The 17,136-nt window shown below is 42.2% G+C and overlaps 1 protein-coding gene across 1 annotated transcript; it reads right to left on the bottom strand.

Moving 5' to 3' along the window:
- Nucleotides 1–212: 212 nt before the first annotated feature.
- LOC148071396 (uncharacterized) lies at nucleotides 213–1,073 on the bottom strand. Its single transcript, XM_087799701.1, has one exon. The coding sequence runs from the start codon at nucleotides 1,071–1,073 to the stop codon at nucleotides 213–215; it is 861 nt and encodes a 286-aa protein (XP_087655827.1).
- Between the last annotated feature and the right edge of the window lie 16,063 nt (nucleotides 1,074–17,136).

Raw genomic sequence — 17,136 nt, 5'->3', positions numbered from 1 at the left:
ATTCTCCTGTCCTCTACAATGGTAGTATTTATTTGATTTAGATTTATTTGAATTAGATTTTCTTTATTAGCTCTTCTACTAACATTTTTACTTGGTTTTATTAAGCGGGTCAGATTGACCCTCTCTATGTGGTTAGAGGTGGGTGGCTGTTGTGGGAGAAGGGCAGAAGAGTGTGGAAGACTGCAGTTCTGCCTTCTGATCTGTGCTCTGAGTCACGTTACACTAAAACTGTCAACACTGCTAGACAAGAGAGATGCTCCTTCCAACGTGGGATGGATACAGTCTCTCCTAAGCAGACCAGGTTTTCCCCAGAAGGTTTTCCAGTTGTTAACAAAGCCAACCCCGTTTGCGGGGCACCACTCCGACAACCAGCGATTAAATGATGAATAGCGAGTAAACATATCATCATTGGCCATATTGGGAAGGGGTCCAGAGAACACTACGGAGTCCGACATTGTTCGTGCAAATGCACACACCGACTGAACGTTTACCTTGGTGACCTCCGAGCAACGTAATCGGATGTCGTTGCTGCCGACATGAATAATTATCTTTCTGTATTTACGTTTAGCTTTAGCCAGCAGCTTTAAATTTGATTCAATGTCGCCCGCTCTGGCCCCGGGAATGCAGACTACTCTCGCTGGCTTCGCTAGTTTAACGTTCCGAAGAATGGAATCGCCTATGAACAGAGCAGGTTCCACGACCGGTGACTTGTCGAGTGGAGAAAATCTGTTCGAAACGCTAAGGGGTTGGTGGTGCTCCGTTGACTTTGGCCGGGAACTATTCCTCCCACGAACAGTCACCCACCGACCCTGGTTTCCCGGCTGCTCGGGAATTGCTGGAGGACTACCTGCTAGGCTATGTGGCTGCGCACTGTCTACCTGACACTGGCTAGCTAGCGGTTTAGCTTCGACAGCGCACAACCGGCTCTCTAGTTCAACGAGCTTCACCTCCAGTCTAGCTAACAGGCTACACTTTACACAACTAATGCTATCTCTAAAGGTGGTCGAAGCGTAACTAAACATCTGACACACCGAGCAGGAAAGAACAGAGGAGGGAGAGGGAGAGGGAGACATAGTGAAGGGAAAGTTTGACGAATGCGCTCACCGGGAAGTTTTCCAGACTTGTCCTCGGCCCGATTCGACTTCGAAGGATGTTGGTCCAAAAATAAATGTAGATGTTCACGGATGCTCCAGAAATAAGGCGAACAAAAAGAAAAAAAAAAGATTGTTCTGCTTGGAGCGAGAGAGACGCTGCACGGTGCTGCACTACGATACGACAGGTGATACGACAGGTGATACGACAGGCGCTAGGACCCTGTGTGGAGACTATTCATACTATGAAGATCCGCCATTTCGTCAAAACTTTGCCCTTGGCACTCAAAGTCTTCTCTGCGATAGATATCTGCTTTGCCAAGGCCCATGAATCATGTAAGTTGTGTCTCTGACTTTTGCATATTTCACTAAACAAGCATTTTCTCTTAAACTCATTCCTGTGTCTTTGTCCTTCTTTACCACCACCACGTATCGTGACTGGGGAAGGGTCGATTCATCGGAACAAAACTCTAACAGCATGCTTAAATGCATTGTGAAAAACATCAGTGGATGGGGAGAGGTTTACCCTATTGGTAAACCAGGGGCCAATTACATCAAACACTACACAACACGGAAGGATGTCGGACGAGCAAGAGGAGGGTTTCATCTTGCTCACCAGTGCAGATATATCAGGCAACGTCACAGTCCCTTGAAGTGAGCTTGAATTTATTGTGAGTTTAAAACAATGATTTATATATATATATATATATATATATATATATATATATATAGTCTGGCGGAGAACAAAAAACAAAGAGAGTGGTGATTAGAAAAAAAACATGCTGAATTAAACAACAAAACACTGGCACTGGCACTAGAAGGACATTGTTACAAATAATATTCCTGGAAATTGTTCAGTTCAGAACCGACATTAAAAGTTCAACCATAGGCAATGAATAAACAACTGTTTTTTTTTTCCAGTAACAAAAATGTCTCAGAAGTAAGGCATGTTAAAATGTTGAAGTTCAGTGACACATCTCGCTGAGGATAAACACAACTAAAGGCATAATCCCCATCAAGCTTCCTCACTGTAATAACCCTTATATCATGGCAATCAGTGTGAAATGGACTTGACAGATGTGTGTGTGTGCGTTTGCAATGGTTTCATTGAAAAGAGAAAAACTGTGACTGAATATATTTTCTCTTTTTTGGTCAATTTGAGGTTTAAGAGTGTATCTCAGCGGTGACTATGCAGTGTTGGCCAGCAGAGGCAATCAATCATGTGGCAGTGTCACACACCAATGCTAGCAACAGTATATTTTCAACAGAGGTGGTTGTAGAATTCATGACTGATGGAGGCTTGCTTGATGGATTGTCGCAATGGCAATGATGCTGTGTGCCGTTGCACCAGCTGTTACTTCTGAGGTCTCTTGGATCGAACCATAAATGTAGTGATTAATATTGCCAGCACGTGTGTGTGAGTGTGCTTTTGGGTGTGTGTGCATGTGAGCTCTCTAAGTTGTGGAAAACCAGTTGATGTATTATCTGGGGTATGGCCAATATAGAAAAGTGCTGAGGTTTACCTGGTCAGTATAAGTGAAAGAAGTCGTATGGCTGCATCAATCTATTGGATTTGCATTTATTCCTTGATTTCACTCTTTGGCACCATTACCTGCTCTGATATCTCATGCGGTTTGGTTGACCTTTGTACTTGCAGACTGATTAGCTAATGCTGGGACTTAATGTGTTTCTTGTGCATACAAGCTTAAAAGTGCGTGTGTGGGGTGGGGGTGACTCCGTGGATTGGTAGGGGTGTTGATATGCGTCACTTTGTTTGTTTTGTATGTGCAAAAGTTGTTCTTTGTTCAAAAGCATTGTAAGGATTTAGCCTTTTGTTATAGTTGTTTTCCTTGAATAACAGTGTGCCATAGAAACATCTGACCTTTTTGCTTTTTCCACTTTTCTTCTAGCAATCACTTGTAACTAGCCACACTGGTTTATTTCTGTTCCCCATTGTGTTTGTGTATTTAAGTTCACACCTCTGTTCATTCCTATTTTTGGACCTACTTTCCCTTTGCTCGGATACTTTTTGTTATTAAACTTTCTAAATTTTACATCTCTAATTTTGGGTCAATTGAAATTATTTTGTACTTTGAATCCAGCGGCCCGGGTTCAATTCCCAACGCTGCCTGACAACATTACAAAACTCTGTAGGAATCAATCTTTCATTTAACTTTTATTCACGGACATATTTAAATGGAATACTAGATTGTGTTTGTTGTACAGCTACGATCCTTTCTCAACCTTTTCTCGATCTGTGTATTAAGAAGGAATGTTATGTGATACAATTCAAATGCAATCACTGGGATCCAGGAATTACCAAGCATCTAAATTATGATTACTATTGATAAGTAAACACTGTTCGAAAATCCTCTGCATGGATTTCATGTCAGAATTCAGTCCAGTAGTTACAGTTCAAAGAAAGTATGTTGACAAGACTAAGAAAAAAGAAAATACTGCTTTATCAAGGCAGAGATAAAGTATCTATTAAAAAAGCTTCCACTGCATGACTGACTTAACATGGACACTGCTCATGCAAGATTAAATGAATATTCATTCCTAATGTCCAGAGTGCTCACAGAAGCCATTCTGGCAAATTATTTCCCATTTGTTGGATTTAAGAGACTCCCATGAGTCTTGCTGTTAGAATTTGTCAGGACTAACATGTCTCAATTGTTTCTGTGTGGGGGAGGGACTTCAACACTCCACTGACTCCATAATGGGGATTATATAAAGGTCATTAAAATTGACCATTGTAAAGAACTTTTTAATTTTTTATTTGTTTATCTATTTATCCTATCTATTTATAGTCCCTGTCTTTCAAATATTGAGGGGATGATGAGTAGCATAAATGATGGTGAAGCAATTCACACCAACCATAAGTACTACGAGGCATGAACACTTTAGTTAAAGAAGGTAAAATGTGTCACACAATACCTACTGAAATGAAAAACCTAACCAGCGTAAATGTTTTCAAAGACCTATGAAAACTGTATTTATTTATAATTTGGTTAACAGTTGAAAAAGTCTAATTGTAGTTTGACATTTTTTTTTCGATGGTATGAATATGATGGATAAAACAAAAGTGCTTCTTAAGTAAGTAATTATTATTTGTAAAGCGCCTTTCTCAGATCAGGGTCACAAAGAGCTTAAGCAATCAAAACAATACACAGTTAAAATATATGCTTTAAACGGCCAAGTCAACATAGAGACAAACATAACAGTACCAATAATACACCACATAAATAATACACCAAAAACCAGTTCCCCTTTCCCGTCCCCACTCATTACAGCAGTAATTTTCAGTGTTTACTCTCAGCGTAAATAAAAATAAATAAAACAAAATCATTGCAAATCAGTTTTGGTTATTCAGCAATGTTGTTTTTCGAATTGCATAAAAGGTGTCCAAAAATAATGAAAGCCCTTTATTTCCCCTTTTGCCAGAAAAGTTAACTCCTCAAGGGCCAGGTTACATGTTATCTCTTTTTCCACATTGACCGGTAGTTGTAACATACAGAAAAAAAGGTTTTTTCTTATATCCATTAAAAGATTTACAGGAAACCTGTGTAAAAATACCCAGTTTAGGTTCCATGGGAATCTTAGTTTTTGTCATTTTTTAAATAAGCTTAAATATTTACTTCCCAAAAAAAATTTAATCTGTCATATTCCCAGGTACAATGGAATAAGCTATCCTTTTAAATTTTGCATGCAGCAATTCCCTGCTGCACCAATTTGTCAGCCAATTTCTAATTCACCCTCACGCGAGAACAAAAACCCAAGATACTTAAACTTTTCCACTTAAGGCAAGGGCTCAAACCTAACCCGGAGAGAACAATCCTTCTTTCTCCTGTTTAGAACCATGGCCTCAGATTTAGAGGTGCTAATCCTCATGCCAGCAGCTTCACATTCAGATGCAAACAGATCCAGCGAGAGCTGAAAGTCGCAGCGTGATGAAGCCATGAGAACCAAATCATCTGCAAAAAGCATCGATCGGATCTTCAGGCTACCAAACCGCAAACCTTCCCCGCCAGAGCTGCGCCTCGAAATACTGTCCATGAAAACAAGAAACAGGATTGGAGACAATGCACATCCCTGACGGAGACCAACTATCACCGGTAATGCATCCGATCTTCATCCAAGGATCCTATGGTATTTAAATCCGGAGTGATTGGAGGGCCCTCAATAGAGAGCCTCTCACTCCATACTCCCGAAGCACCTCCCACAACTTTACCCTGGGCACTCAGTCGTACGCCTTCTACAAGTCCACAAAGCACATGTAGACTGGCAGGTCATACTCCAAAGCACCCTTGAGAACATAGAGTGAGTGAAGAGTTGGTCCGTAGTTCAACGGCAAGGATGGAACCCGCATTGATCGTCTTGGATATGAGGTTCAACCATCGATCGGACCCTCCTTTCCAGGGACCTTAGAATAGACCTTACCAGGAAGGGTGAGGAGTATGATGCCTCTGTAGTTGGCACACAACCTCTGGTCCCTCTTTTTAAATAGCACTGTGGAGCTTTCTGACCACCACAGCGACTTCATTACGAGAGATCAATGAAGCCGGCCCACCGGCCTCCAGCTCTGTCTTCACTAGAGAGGGGGGACATCTGGGAGTACTCTTTACAACGGCCAACAACATTCCCAGTTGAAGTCAGCAACATTCCATCCTTACTGTAAACAGCTTGGACACTCTTCTGCTTTCCCCTTCTGAGGTGCTTGACTGTTTTCCAGAAGCGCTTTGGTGCCGACCGAAAGTCTTCCTCTATGGATTCTCCAAACTCCTCCCACACCAGCTGTTTAGCCTTTGCAACAGTTGAAGCATCAGCCCTTCGAGCCAACGGTACTTTGCAACTTTTTCCGGAGTCCGCCAAGACACTAGGTCTTGATAAGACTCCTTCGTCAGTCCAACGGCTTCCCTGACATCTGGTGTCCACCAAGATGTACTTCGGTTACCCGCCCTTGAGGCAGAGATGACCTTCAGACAACAGCTTGCAAATGAAGCTTCAGCCATGGCGGCTTTGAACACCGACCACTCATGTTCATGTCCCCAACCTCCACAGGTATGTGGGCAAAAGCTTCTCGGATGTGTGAGCTGAATACACCTTTGACAGCTTCGTCCTCTAGACTTTGTCAGTTCACCCGCACTACAAGTTTGGGTTTACCTGGTCGGTCCAAGTGCATTCCCCTGCTACCGGAGCCAGCTCACAACCAGATGGTGAGAGGCAGTACATTCCGCCTCAAGTCAGATGATACGATTGTGGCTTGTGAGTATCCCCACACCCGCCTAACGCCTCACACCATGAGCAACACCGGAAAGGACAGAGTCCAGCCCCTATTCGGGGGTTCGGGTTCCAGACCCCAAGATATGCGTGGAGGTGAGCCCCACTAGATCCAACTGGTAACGCTCCATCTTCCGCACAAACTCAGGCTCCTTACCCCACAAAGAGGTGACGTTCCATGTCCCCAGAGCCAGCCGATGCGGCCCAGGTCTATTACGCCAAAGCTCCCTGTTTCCACTGCCAACCAGTTGGCAGCAAATATGTAAGAGCTAAACATATTATCTTAGTGACTTGACTTCCAGAACTGCACATAAAAAAGAAAATGACTCATATGCACCAGCACAGCATCACACCCAGCTACAGAAGCAACTCATGTAGTTAGACATTTTATATTTCAACGATGTAAGGTTAATGCAGAACAAAGAAATACTTACCAAACATTCTGTAGCAGGTAGTATGAATCGGATTAGATTAGATTGAAATTATTAATCATTGTACTTTATAGGCCACCTAATGAAAAGGATGTTTTCTTTGACATGTTGAAGGATGTTCTCCTGTAATAACAAAGAAGTAATACTAATGGTTGACTTCAACTTAAATTGGTTAGATAAAGCTCACTCCAGTAAGTTAAGGTCTTTCACAAAATAATTCAATCAAACCCAAATGTTAAATAAACCAAGAAGGATTACTAGTTCCTCAAAAAAGCTCTTGGATTTCATTTTTACTAACAATTGTGATTGTGTTAGTAAAACCTACAATTTAATTAACCCTGGTCTCAAGGCAACTCTCAAAAACTCGATACAGAAATCTAAATAGAGAAAAGGTCTATATTTCATGTATTCCAAAGCGTGACATGGAGTCGTTTTAATACTGAAATAAATAATGCTATCCAAAATGATTTAGTTAGTGGCCAGGACACTGAGCAGGCTTGTAGCACATTTAAAAGTGCCATCACTCAAATCCTTCTTAAATTCACCAAAACACAGTTGTAAAATTTCAAAAGTAAAAAATCCTACCATGGCTCAATGAGAGGTTATGGCTTTTAATGAAGGAAAGAGATGCTGCCCTAAAAAAGTATCTGAAATCCAGGTTGCGGAATGATCAGCTGAGAAAAGCAAAAGCAGACTTTTTCTTCGAAAAAATTAAACAAGCTAAAGGAAACAGAACTCATAATGTCCACGCCTTGAAGCGGTGTGAGTGCTTGCATGTCTCAATGACCCCAAGAGCTATGCCAGCAGGAGTGCAGGACCCTCAGCACTCCTGGTAGGGTCACCCATGATGGTCAGGTCAACGGGTAGAGGCCAGACAAAATGTGGATAACCTCTTCCCAGAGGTAAAATGGGTTGGTCAACATCCCTACTCGTAAAACACACCAGCTAAGGAAGCACCGATGATGAAAAACCTGGATGAACTTGTCGGGGTCCACACAGGTGGCCTATGATGCAAGGCAGTGAAAGCCGGAAGGAAGCCTGAAGAAAGCCGCAATGCCGACTCCCCTTCTGACACCCAAGACAACAATTAGAATAGGCGCATGGAATGTTAGAACCATATACGAGTCAGAAAGAACAGCACAAGTTACTAAGGAAATGAGAAATTACTATCTATCCTCATTAGGGCTCAGGGAAACAAGTTGGCTGCAGACCACATTACAGAAAACCAGATTGACCACATGTGCTTCAGCCAGATGTTCTGACGACTGTGGAGTCATGTAAGGGTGATGAGAGGGGCGGATGTGTCTTCAGACCACCATCTGACGTCAGCACACTTGAGGATGAAGAAGTATTCCACAACCACTAAACCATGTAAATGATACAACGTAGGTCTGCGAGAAAGATGAACAATACAGAGTCTGTAACAGGACCCACTTCTCCTTGCAACTTTACAGATCAATAGCCCCGGGCAGAAAGGTCCCGACCTGTAGAAACATCGCTATATTTAAGTACAATTTCCCGCCCATGCGGTCTTCCTTTCCAGCCAAATTTTTCTTTCAACTTCCCTGTGTCACAGATCACCCGCTGAGAGACATCCTAATTTGTCTTCCTGTAATCTAATTATTCAAATGTTTTCGGGCAGGTGTCATCTTCTCTTCCGTCTTTCGTTCCCCCTTTCCAGGATATATCTTGCTTTGTTCTTTGATCAATTGAAGGTGTGATTTGCAGATACACAGATGTTTTAATTTTCTTGTGTTGTAACTCTAATTCTGTTTCAAGCTTGACTTGAAACAGTGTGAATCAGTTTGGATTGAAATGTTGATTGTAAATGTGTAGTCCAACGTTCCCGCTCTTTAGATCAAGCGAGTAATTTATACTTTATATTTTGATTATCTTTTAGCATTTATTTAAGTAAAGCGTATCCATATATAATAATTTTAATCCAACAATAACTTCATAGACTATGAAAAAGCCTTTGATTGTATAGACACAGCCACCCTGTTGAAGATACTGCGACACTACGGGATACCGGTAAAGGTAATTTCTCTAATCCAGAACACATACAGGGACATGAGCTGTAGGGTAACACATGCAGTACAGCTAACAGAGAGCTTCGATGTGAAGACAGGAGTACGCCAGAGCTGCCTACTCTCGCCGCTTCTTTTCCTACTGGTTATCGACTGGATCATGGGAGAAACTACTACAGGAAAAAAAAATGGGATTCACTGGATACTCTGGACACAGCTAGAGGACCTAGATTGCAAATGACCTGGCACTTCTCTCACACCAACACATGCAGATGCAAGATAAAACAACTTGCTTAGACACAGTTTCGGTTGGTACAGGACTCAAAATCAGTAAAAAGAAGACAGAACTCATGATGATCAACACGACAAACAGCACACCAGTCATGTTTGGAGAGGAAGAGGTGAAGGAGACAGAATCCTTTGTGTACTTGGGTAGTGTGGTAGATTGGCACGGACAGAGATGTAACAGCCAGGATTGGTAACGCCAGGGCAGCGTTCATCATGCTAAGGAGGGTTTGGGCCTCTAGAGCAGTGCTTCTCAATTATTTGCTGTTAGGCCCCCCCTATACGCTGCCACCGGAAATGATATCATTTGTCAATAAAATTGCACCTCTGCATAACATTATATTCTTATTAACATTAAAGAAGACTAAATAAAGAAATATGGATCAATTTAACAAATAATTACTTTATTAACACAGTAGAAAAAACTTAAAGAGCATAAATTTAGTGCAAACATTTTTTGAGCATTGGATACTGAAAGAAAACTTATCAATAAATAATAATTAAATGAAATTGACCAGCAACATTAACTCAGGAGCACAATATATACAACAATTTGAACGAGCTGATACTGAAAAATAAAGACTATAATCAATAAATAATACATTCAAATTGCTCAGAAAAATCAACTCAGGAGCACAATATATAAAACTATTTGAACCAGCAATATATAAAACACTATGATACTGAATACTTATACATTGTAATTGATCCGCAACATCAACTCAGGAGCATAAAATATTAAACTCTTAAAAACCGAAAATGAATAAGACAATGTGTGCTGATTTGTTTCTTTTATCATAATGAGGAAGTGAGGAAGCTTAATCTCAAGGTCTCAAGGTCTCGAAAAGCGCTATATAAATAAATATTACTTACTTACTTACTTACTTAATGGCTACAATTAGCACGTTTTGCAGAGCACAGCTTCTTTAGCACTCAAAAAACAGGACGACTGTTGATGATACTCAGCACGTTTTCGCTGGAAAAACTCAAGCGGCTTATCAGCGTGATTGGGGTGTGTAGTATGAAGGTGGCGCCTTAATTTACATGGCTTCATGCTGTCCGCTGCCAATGTTTTCAGACACAGCAAACAGACCGGTCTTTCCTCTTCTCCCACCGTATTAATGGTGAAGCCAAGCGCTACATACGCCTCGTCATACTTCCTCGTCTTGGCTTTCGGGACACTTGCCTCGGTATCTCCGTCTTTGTCCACTACTCTTTTCCTCCCCGTTAGATACTTATCCATGCTATTCACTGCACTTCCACTGTTCGTTTACTCCACACACTCCTGCTCTGCTCTGTGCTACGGGCTCTTCTTCGGTGCAAAAAGACCCACTCCCTGCGTACACTGACAACGAGAGCGCCACTGCCACCTACCTTAGTGGATGCGCAATTACACTTTATTCTTATACGACACGTAAAAAAAAAACATGTTCCCCAGGGTCACTCGCGCCCCCCCTGGCATCGCTCCGCGCCCCCCCACCCCCCTATTTGAGAAACACTGCTCTAGAGGGATAAGTAGAGCCACCAAACTCCCCATCTTCAACTTCAACATCAAGTCAGTCCTCCTCTATTGTTCCGAGACATGGAGAACAAATAAATAGATCCACACAGCATAGGATACAGACTTTCATCAACACCTGTCTGAGACGACTCTTCAAGATCAGGCGGTGGGATAAGATTAGCAACCAGGAGCTGTGGGACAGAGCAGGACAAGACCCAGTTAGTAGCCAGATCCTGAAGAGGAAATGGTCCTGGACAGGGCACACACTTAGGAAACCTAGCTCCAGGTGTCACCCAGCAGGCCCTGACATGGAACCCACTGGGCAAAAGGAAGAGGGGAAGGCCTAAAAACAGCTGGAGGAGAGACACGGAGGAGGAGATGAAAAGCATCAGCAGCAGCTGGCAGGACCTGAGAAAGAAGGTCCAGAGACGAGTCCAGTGGAGGAGCAGCCACTCAAACCTAGAGCTTCAATGCCACCGGGCACATCTATGAGGGGCCTGTGGCCTTCACATCCTCCCCCTGGAGGGTGTAATGGTCTTTGAATGTGTGAATGAGGACAAGGTGAAAAAATCTCATCACTTTCAAATACCAGAGCCAAAGACTCATGGGGACTAGATTCATGTTTCCTAAAGAAATACAAAAATGTTGCTAAAGCACCCATCACACACATAATCAATCAGTCATTGATTGTGTGGTTCCATCTGCTTTTAAAACTGGAATTGTAAAACCCATTTTCAAATCAGGTAACAGAGAAGATATTAAAAACTACAGACCCATCAGCATACACCCAGCTGTCTCTTAAGTCATTTAAAAAGTTGTAGCTGAACAGTTGATTGAGCCCCTTGATAACGGAAACATGTTACATCCTATGCAATTCGGCTTCCGGTCAAAACATTCCAATGACACGGCATGCTGTTACTTTCTTGAGGTCATCAAATCCAGATTCGACAAGGGAGGGGTGGTGGGGGCCGTGTTTCTTGATCTTCGTAAGGCATTTGACACTGTCAACCACTCAGTGCTGCTGAAAACATATTAATTTAAATCTTTCTGCAAACTCTATCAGTTGGTTTCAGTCGTACCTCGCTTACCGTTTTCAGTGCGTTAGAATAAGCGACAAAACGTCACTGTTCAAACCCTGCACAACAGGTGACCCACAAGGTTCTATTCTAGGGCTGTTACTATTCAGCTTGTACATCAACGATCTACCCTCCATCTGTGGCAATGTGTAGGTCTTGATGTAAACTGATGCTACAGTCTTCTTTACACACGGCCCCGATGCAAATTCTGTAGCAGCTAGGCTCTCTACAGCAATGAAGAAAGCAACTGAGTGGCTTGACAGGTCCTGCATTACGCTAAACACGGAGAAAATGGTCTCAATGTTCTGCTCAAACAGACGAATCCAAAGTGTCCTTCCAAATATCAATGTGGATAATTTCACTATCAAAAATGTAGAGGAAGTGGTGTGTCATTTTAGACGTTTTAGCATGATGATGCCCCTTCTCCTCTAAAGACCTTTATACAGCCACGCTCTCAACTAACGAGCAGAGCTTTAAGGTCAGTGTCCAGGGGCGACTGCAATTTCCCAAAAGAAAGTCTGCGTTCTCTCGATCAGCCTTTTCATATAAAAGCATCAAAGAATAGAAAGGGGTCCCAGACATACTAAAGAACAAGGCCGATTTTCATAACTTCTCACGGGCTTTCAAAGACTGGCTTTTGGACCACCAGTCCTGCTGTAACGGACTGTCTCGAATAACTAATAAAGAGATCGTCACAAACGCATTTTCATTGGGCGGAGCTCTGGTGCAGACTTGGAGTGATGGCTCCACAGTGTCAGCGTTTACTAAAATGAAGACTGACCACACATGAAGCTGATATCGAAGGAAATCCAAATATCTTAACTTATTAACTTATTCTTGGAAATTTAACAAAAGGCGCTCCATAACGGCGGGATTAAATAAACAGTTCGTCAGGAAACAAAAAAACTTAAACACCCATCACAACCCCACAAAGACAAGTACAATGTTCTTGTCCAACTTAAGGTCCGAAAAAGGCTGTAATCAGCGTGAAATAAATCCAAAAGTAAACCCCAAGATTTTCCGCCCATTCAAAACAACAAACACAAACAGAATATACAATGACATCATGTACAGAGCATCAAACATCAAACAAAACATGCTCATATTTTCCAAAACGTAGATATGTATCCTGTGACATCATTGTATGTTACACTGCTTGCACTAATAGTACCAGATAGGTATTTGGCCATCAGATGACATTATTAGATTGTACTGTGTTTTTGTATATTATTGTGTTTTTGCTTTATTTGTATGTGATGTTTTTTGTAAACTATCTGCATCTTTGTTGAGGACTACAAATGGAAAGTAGCATTGTGCTAAATCTGGTGTTGCCATCTTTTTAATCTAACTGCACATTGTCCTTTTAAAATAAACTGAACTGAACTGAATCCCTCTGGAGAACTCCTTGGAAATTAGTTTTTATGTACAGACCAGACAAAAGAGGGTACAGCAAGTTACATTAAAGCAAGAACAAGAACGAAGTTCAAAGTGTAAGGATATAACAAAGTGAAAACATAAAGTTCATAGATCAAAGCAAATAGCAGAAAGACCTAAAAGGATACAAATATAGAATAACGAAATCCCTCCTCTCTGCTCCTGCACGAGGAATGAATGAGTCCCTGAGTCTAATGGTTTTGCATCTGGGGAGAAGCATTCCTACGCTGAATCTGCTTCTATGTTTACTGATTACAGTGTTCAAACGATGACTGTCATCATCTGTTGTATTTAAATATTTCAATTATTCCAAATTATTTTGCTGTTTGTTATCCTTTACCAAAAATGTCTTTCACATCAGTTTTACTGTCTCAGTCTCTGTTTAGTTTCAGAAAAAATAATATATGTGTTATTTGTTTATTATCCCTACCAAATAACTAAAACATATTTATATTTTGGTCATGACAGATAAACGAATATTTTAACGTTTTACACCTGCAACACTCAGCTTTATTCGTATTACAGTTGCTCAGAGAACTTGAACCTGTACGTTGAATACCCTCATAGTTAAAATATCAGCACAAAACTGAGAGCATGTATTTTTTTAATGATCATTTTTAGTCTGATCTTGTCTCTGCATTTCTCATTTTGTCTTGTGTACTGAACCTCATTGGCATCATATAGCCTGCACAGAGTTATTTATGCCCTCTCTGTTGCCTTAACTGGACAGAATACAGTAGCATTTTTTTCCTCTGTCAACTGATACAAAGTAAGTAAGTAAGAAAGTAATATATATTTTAGGAGAACTTTTCCAGACCAGAGTCACAAAGCGCTTAATTAATCAAAACTTTACCCAATAAAATATAAACTTAAAAGGTCAACATAACACCAAAAACAAAGGATATGTTCTCTCCTGAATCAGCATGTTAACTTCAAAACTCAAACTGTACGATTATGTCAAGAATATTGGCAGTAATATGTAATCCTTTTTTTCTTTTGTCCTTAAATTAGAAAAATAAACAGCATTGTACACTAATGCTAGAGTAGAGTTTAATGACAGAATTATTTCTGACTTCACAAGTCTTTTCCCCTGATTCATTCACATAACTGGAAGGCTGAAGTCAGCTTCTGTGTCTGCACAAAGTGATGAGTAATGTATCACCCTCAGCAAGTTTGCAAAGTTTTCGGAGCACAACTTCTGCCTGCTAACTAAAACTGATTTGTTCTGGAAAATACTCTTGTGAGGGCAAGTAGCTAGCTAATTTCACTTGTTTGGACATTGAAGAAGAGCACTTTGTGAACAATGTAATCTTAAAATGTTATGCTCACTTTAAAGCGGGAAAGGTACACGTTTTGAAGATGCTGTGACAGCACTAGAGAGACATTTCCTTTTTTTGTAATATTTTATTTTTCAGGTTTTTCAGAAAGACAAAATATCACATATAGGTACATTATACATAATCAAAATTAGGTCTATAGATATTCTTATTTGGAGGCGATATAGTCAAGAAAAGGTTGCCTTATTTTTTTGAATATTCTTTGTTTTCCAAGTCTTTCGTGTCGAATTTCTTCCATGAACAAAAATGTACATTTCAATCAACCATGAGTCAACAGAAGGCGCTTCCTCTTTGTTCCACAACATCACAATACTTTTCTTTGCAACAATAATCCATACCAAAATGCTCCTGTCATACAGTGACCCAGATCAGAAAGTTGCATTGACCCTAGTTTGCAGCCTCTGCATCCGGTTGTATGCTGCACTTGAAAATGTCATAGTATATATGAAAAATCTGAGTCAAAACTATGAATGACCTTGAATTGGATTAACAGGTGTCTAGAATTTATTGAACATGTATGTACGGCAAGCAGGAACTTCAACCAGGTTTTATCTGTTATTTCTACAGCCAGTTCACTCGCCCATGATGTTTTTTGATGATCTGTCGACATATAGAATAGAATAGAATAGAAAAGCTTTATTCATCCCCAGAGGGGAAACACACTTTCACAACAGCGCAGTTGGAAGAAAATAAAGTGCAAGGAAAAAGAAATAATACAAGAGATAATACAAAATAAAATAAAAACGATCTTAAAAATATACAAATTATTTACAAAATTAGAAATTGACACTATTAACAAAATAAAATAGAATAAAAATAAAATAAAATAGAAATAAAAAACGGAAAAAAAATAAAATAAAAAACACACGAGAAGAAAAACACACTACGGATTAGCATCAGGATATTTAAAGTAGAGAGTTAAATATCCTGACACCAGTTGGGATGAAGGACCTTCTATAACGCTCCGTCCTACACTGGGGGTGCCTGAGCCTGCCACTGAAGGAGCTGGCCAGCTCCTCCACGGTCAGGTGCAGTGGGTGAAGAGCGTTGTCCCTGATGGAGGATAGTCTGGAGAGTGTCCTCCTCTCTCCCACCTCCTCCACCGAGTCCAGCGAGCGGCCCAGGACAGAGCCGGCCCTCGTGACCAGCCTGTTCAGTCTCTTCCTGTCCCGGTCCGTGCTGCCTGCTCCCCAGCAGACCACAGCGTAGTGGATAGCAGAGGCTACCACGGAGTCATAAAAGGTCCTTAAAAGTGGTCTGCACACTCCGAAGGACCTCAGTCTCCCCAGGAGGTGGAGGCGACTTCGGCCCTTCTTGTACACGGCGTTGATGTGTGTGGACCAGTTCAGTTTATTGTTTGAGGTGAACCCCCAGGTATTTGAAGCTGTCCACCAGCTCAATGTCCGAGCCCTGGATGCTCACCGGTTGATGTGGTGGGGACTTTTTCCTGAAGTCAATCACCATCTCCCTTGTCTTACCGGTGTTTAAGCAAAGGTAGTTGCTCTCACACCAGTCAACAAAGTCCTTGATGACTGACCTGTACTCCAGCTCGCCCCCCCCAGACACGCAGCCCACAATGGCCGAGTCGTCAGAAAACTTCTGGAGGTGACAGCTGCTGGAGTCATAGGTAAAGTCCGCCGTGTAGAGGGAAAAAAGGAAAGGTGACAGCACTGTCCCTTGAGGCACCCCGGTGCTGTAGATGACGGCGTCATCCACCCCCATCTTTGGCCTGTAGGCGAACTGCAGCGGATCCAACGCAGAGCTCACCGTCGTGCGTAGCTCGCGGAGTACCAGCCTCTCCAAGGTCTTCATCAGATGGGAGGTCAGGGCGACTGGTCTGAAGTGGCTCGGCTCCTTCGCGTGTACCGCCTTGGGAACCGGAACCACACAGGAGGTCTTCCACTGGACCGGGACCTTCTCCAGTTTGAGGCTCAGGTTGAAGATGTGTGTGACCAACTCACAAAGTTGATCAGCACAGTCCCTGAGCAGTCTGGGGCTGAGTCCATCTGGTCCAGCAGCTTTCCTGATCTTTAGTCGCCTTAATTCTCTCCTCACCTGTTCCGATGTAACAGAGAGCGGTGGCTGTGGGGGTTGGGCAGCTGAGGCAGTAGGGCTTGTTGGGGTGGAGAAAGGTGGCTTGGAGGTGAGAACAGTTGGGGGGAGGGGGCTGAAGCAGGGGAAAAACAGCTTTGTGAAGAGTGGGGGGCAGAGGTGGAGGGGGGCCCTGATCAAACCGGTTGAAATACTGGTTCAGTTCAGTGGCCCATCTTTGGTCTCCCCCTGCTGTGGCTCTGGCGCCACTCTGGCCATGACCTGAGATGTTCTTCAGGCCTTTCCACACATCCCTTGTGTCGCCAGTTGCTCCTCCAGTTTCCCCTTATATTCGTCCTTGGCCATCCTGATCGCCTTCTTGAGCTCTCGCTGGACCTCTTTAAGCTCCTCTCTGCTCCCTGAAGCAAACACCCTCTTCTTCTTGTTCAGCAGAACTTGAAGTTGAGGGGTCACCCATGGCTTGGTGTTGGCAAAGCACCGCACCTTGCGGGTCGGTGTGACGTTGCCTTCACAGAACTTTATGTAATCTGTGGAATGGTCATTGAAGGTGTCGATGTCATCACCATGAGAGAACACGCTCCAGTCTGTAGACTCAAAGCAGTCTCTCAGCCTCTCCTTGGCT

The sequence above is a fragment of the Callionymus lyra genome, chromosome 9 (genome assembly GCF_982586985.1).
Source record: "Callionymus lyra chromosome 9, fCalLyr1.hap1.1, whole genome shotgun sequence".
Taxonomy (NCBI): Eukaryota; Metazoa; Chordata; class Actinopteri; order Syngnathiformes; family Callionymidae; genus Callionymus; species Callionymus lyra.
Note: the sequence above shows the minus strand (reverse complement) of the source record. Positions and strands in the feature narration are given on the sequence as shown.